Below are 4,443 nucleotides of genomic sequence, written 5' to 3' on the forward strand. Positions count from 1 at the left end.
CCGAAATCGGTGGTTGTTGACTTTCACCGGTGAATGTCGACAAACACCAAATACGTCGGTGAAAGATCGAATATTTCACTACATTCTTGTACATTCGGACCCTCACCGGTACATGTCGACAGTCACAGATATGCTTTGGTTAATGTTCGAAATATTTGTTACATTCGGTTTGATATGAATTTATTCGTGGATATAATTGCCCGGTATACACCAAGTATCGGGCAAATATATACCGGGCAGTGGCACTTGACCTTAAAAAAACATCAGTGTATATAATTGACTAATGATACTTTTTTGAACCATTATTAAGATAAGAGAGATAATGTTTTATGCTATTTTCTTTCCATTTTTAAACAAATAGTAATCATCGAATATCAACAACAATTTTCCTCAACCTTTTTTTAATAACATAAATTTTACATTATAATTGTACTCCCCTGCTAAATGAATATATGAATAAAATATTCATAAATAATGCTTTATTAATGTATTAATTCTGTTGTATCTTTGCTGCTGTTTCTGCTCATTTACTTACGATAGCGTGATGTAAATATTCGTGCAGAGAATACTGAATGATCTTAAAGTTTAAGAAGTTGAATAAATTTCTTAAAGTAATAAATTATTAAATATGCGAAAAACTAATGTCGTAGTTAATATTATGAAAGGAATGCTCAGACGTGCGAAGGAATGGCTTGAAAAGTCTTAGACAATCAAGGGCATTATGAAAGTCAAAACCTTTATTGCTAAATTTAATTTGGTTTTATTAAATAAATAAAAACCTTATTTTTAAGACTAATGATTTTACATTCTATTTTCTAGGAAAAAGTTCTTGTTTTAAATATTAAATAAAAATGGTTGGTAGGAGTTATCGGATATGGTTTACTAGGATTTTTCAAATTAATCCTTTGATGCAGAATTTTTATTAAAAAAATATTTTATACTTTTTTGTTATTATTTTTTTATTTGTTAAAATAAATTAAAAATATTATATTTAGGATTTTAACAATTTATTCACACATAATTACGATAATCTAACAGATTTATTTAGTAACTATTTGTTTTATAATTAAAAACTGCCAAAATATATTTTTGTTTCCAATTAGAGGGTCAAGAAATATATGTATATAAAAGGAACATCCCCATATTCCATCTGCGTCAAAGAATTAACACCACGTGAAAGAGAATCATCTCATTTAAGCGATGTTAATTTCTTGAAAGTGATTTGCTAAAACTCAAGCAAAATTAATGAAGTTTATTCATTAGGATAATTTAATTTTAATGTTATGGTTTTAATATTATTTTTAAAAAAAATATGTTTTTCTTTACACTGTAGAAGCAGTAGTGCAATATCTATTAGAATTTGGTGTTGAAAAATATTTAAATCCTTGTGTTATTTCAAGTAAAAACCAAATCGAGTGTTCATACAAACTTTAAAGGGTTAAATTAAATTTAAACACCAATACAAATATTGACTAAGCTAAGATACATTTACTCTATTTATGATTTTTTTGCTAGTTTTGGCGTACATGCGGAAATCCTCAGACGACATCAGTAATTTGTTTACAATTCTAGCAAAAGAAAGTGGATTTTCTCATCGCACGATGCCACAAGTAGAAATATTCTGTTGTAAAAACCTGATAGGTTTTTAGCTTTATAATAAAGATAATTATGTTCTATAAGAAGATTTAAAAAAATTGTATTAAATAATTGTATAATATATCATTTCTATACTTATCTGCTTTGTTAAGCATAGAATAATTTCATATAAATATGCTTTCTATGCTGTGTATATGTTTGATTGACAAAATAATTTTATCTTATCTATTGTTTATGCATCCTAAATTATTCGTTCTTGCTTTATATTGCATCGTAAACTAACTTTACTGACTCTTGTGTGTTTCATATCTTACTGTAATTATAAACTTTAGTGTTAACGATTTTCAAAAATTGAGGCGGCTACTTTACACAGTGTAGTGAAACATCTTAGGTTCCTGTTACAGTGAAACATCTCGAACCATGAGTTATGTATGGCGTTTCGTTATACCTCCTTGTTGCAATTTAGTTTAAACGATTTTTGGTGTAAAGATAAACTAAATTTTTTATAGTGTAGAAGCATGCAAATTAATATATTTTAATAAAAGACTTCCATCTCAAAAAATGTGTGAGAACACAAAAATACTGTTTAGAAACATTATTATTTGCTAATTTTCTTTCGAAACAACAATAATATTTTATTTTTTACCTCAAGGAATACAACACCTGTACATTTCAATATTATCAGAAATTGAGAAATGTCATACACTGCATTATAAAATAATTTTTCGACATCTTTGCAAATTAATAACTAATTTTATATAAAAACCCCCTGAAAAAAAAGAAGAAAAACACTGAAAACAGTTTATATTGATCAGAGAATTTTTTTTTTCATGTCATAACAATTCGAAGGCTAATGAAAGTATATAAATGTCATTATGAATTTAATAAGTTTTTTCTAAAATCTATTTTATAAAATAATAAAAACATGTTTTTAAAGATGGGGAAAGCATATTAGTTAAGGAAACTAAAACAGCGGGAAATATTTCACGACTATGGCATAAATCTTCATAAAACGGAAATTCTTAAGAAAAATAAATTAAGATCCATTAGTTTATTTACGCTTTTTTTATTTCTATACCACGAAGCACGTGACTTAAGGTGAGAAGAGGATTCCCAAGACTGATATCTTAATTTTCCATTAATTCTCATTTAGTTTAATTACCATGGTTTCATCAAATTCTCTTATCAGCTTTAGCATTTTTTTAATTTTATTTTCTAATACTTTCCTGTAGAAAAGATTTGATGACGAAAAAAAATACCTTCGATGATTAGCTTTCTTTTAATTTAAATAAAATACTGACAAAATGATAAATTTGCTAAAAAATAATTTTCAGGTTTTTCAAACAATTTAAGTTGATTAAGGTTGTAACGATAAAAAGATGTATTCGAAAATTTATCACGCCTTCGGAGAAAAAAAAGAGTGGAAATTTATTTTGATAATGAGCCATTTAAAATCTCTCAAGGTTTTTAACGATTAAGAAAGTTGGCTCACAAGTGATTTAGATAGATTTTTAAGGTAGTTACATAAGTATTTAAGATTTAAGCTTCGAATTGAGCAAATATTTGAACTTTTATTTTACAAGTTATTTTTGAAGGACTAATTATCTGGTAAAAGGAGATAAATGAGATTTGAATGTATTTAAGAAAAATAAATAACTTAAGCATTTTATCTATGTAAGTAGGCATAACCCTTTGACGAAGAATTTTATTAAACATATTTTTCAGAACTTTTTTTTCGCATTTTGTATCAATTTAGTTCGAAATATGTGAAAAATATTTTATTCAGAGTTTTAATAATTTATGGTTATGATATACAGCATAAAGCACCGGTTTCATTTTTGTGTTTAAGGTAAAATTTTACAAACACGGCTAATTTTCAAACAATAATTTATCGAATTTGCACTCATTTGCAGTTATTTAGATCTAAGAAAAACAATTACTCAATATTTGAAATTTCTTTAATTTACAAAATCAGTTATTGATAAATTCTTAAATACGAATGAAAATTGTTTTTTTTTGTCAAACTACTTTATTGGGATTTTATATTTAAGTACAAATATAATTCTGATTATCTAAGAGAATTTTTTTAGTACTTATAAGGCTATTCTTTGTAATTAAAAATAACAAATTTATTCTTGATTGAAATTAGAGCCTCAGAAAAATATATAAAAGGGACATCCTCATGTTCCATCTGCATTAAAGAGTTAACATTACTTGAAAGAGAGTAATTTCATTTAAGCAATGTTAATTTCTTGAAAGTGATTTGCTAAGACTCAAGCAAAATGAATGGAATATTCGTCTATTACAATAATTAAATTTAACGTCCAATCTGCGTCAAAGGATAGAAAGTTTTAGGTTTGCATTAAGAGAAGATGGATGAAAAACAATTTAAATATTTTCCAACGCGTATTGAAAAAAAATACTGAAAAGATTTTTCTCAAAACTTTTAACTAGCTTATTGAATAATTAATAACAGGGGAATATAATGGATAAAAATTAGAAAGAATTCTATTTCTTTTATTGGGACATAATTCGGAAAGATATTCTAGAATAGGGGTATTGTTTGTGACGCTTGTAGGTATGAAATTATAGCTATAATTGAGTTACCAGTTCAGAAATTTTTTCCTGCTGAGAAATATCCGAAATATTTGTTCTAGATCCTAAAACGGTTATCATTTCTATGATTACTTATCAGTGATGATCCAATAATTGTCTTTCTTTTGGTCTATATCTTAGTTGAATCTTATCGGAGTATAAATTTAGAAAAATTATTATTAATTATATAAGTTTATATCTGTCTCTCTCTCTCTCTCTCTCTCTCTATATATATATATATATATGATAATT

General features: G+C 26.0%; 1 protein-coding gene across 1 annotated transcript in view; it reads right to left on the bottom strand.

The window, feature by feature from the left end:
• LOC139426973 (uncharacterized) overlaps positions 1 to 4,443 on the bottom strand; it is a 238,153-nt gene that overhangs the window by 66,179 nt on the left and 167,531 nt on the right. The window contains exon 8 of the mRNA XM_071187246.1: positions 2,243 to 2,259. Within this exon, the coding sequence (XP_071043347.1) occupies positions 2,243 to 2,259 (17 nt within the window). The remainder of the gene's footprint in view (positions 1 to 2,242; positions 2,260 to 4,443) is intronic.

The sequence above is a fragment of the Parasteatoda tepidariorum genome, chromosome X1 (assembly GCF_043381705.1).
Source record: "Parasteatoda tepidariorum isolate YZ-2023 chromosome X1, CAS_Ptep_4.0, whole genome shotgun sequence".
Taxonomy (NCBI): Eukaryota; Metazoa; Arthropoda; class Arachnida; order Araneae; family Theridiidae; genus Parasteatoda; species Parasteatoda tepidariorum.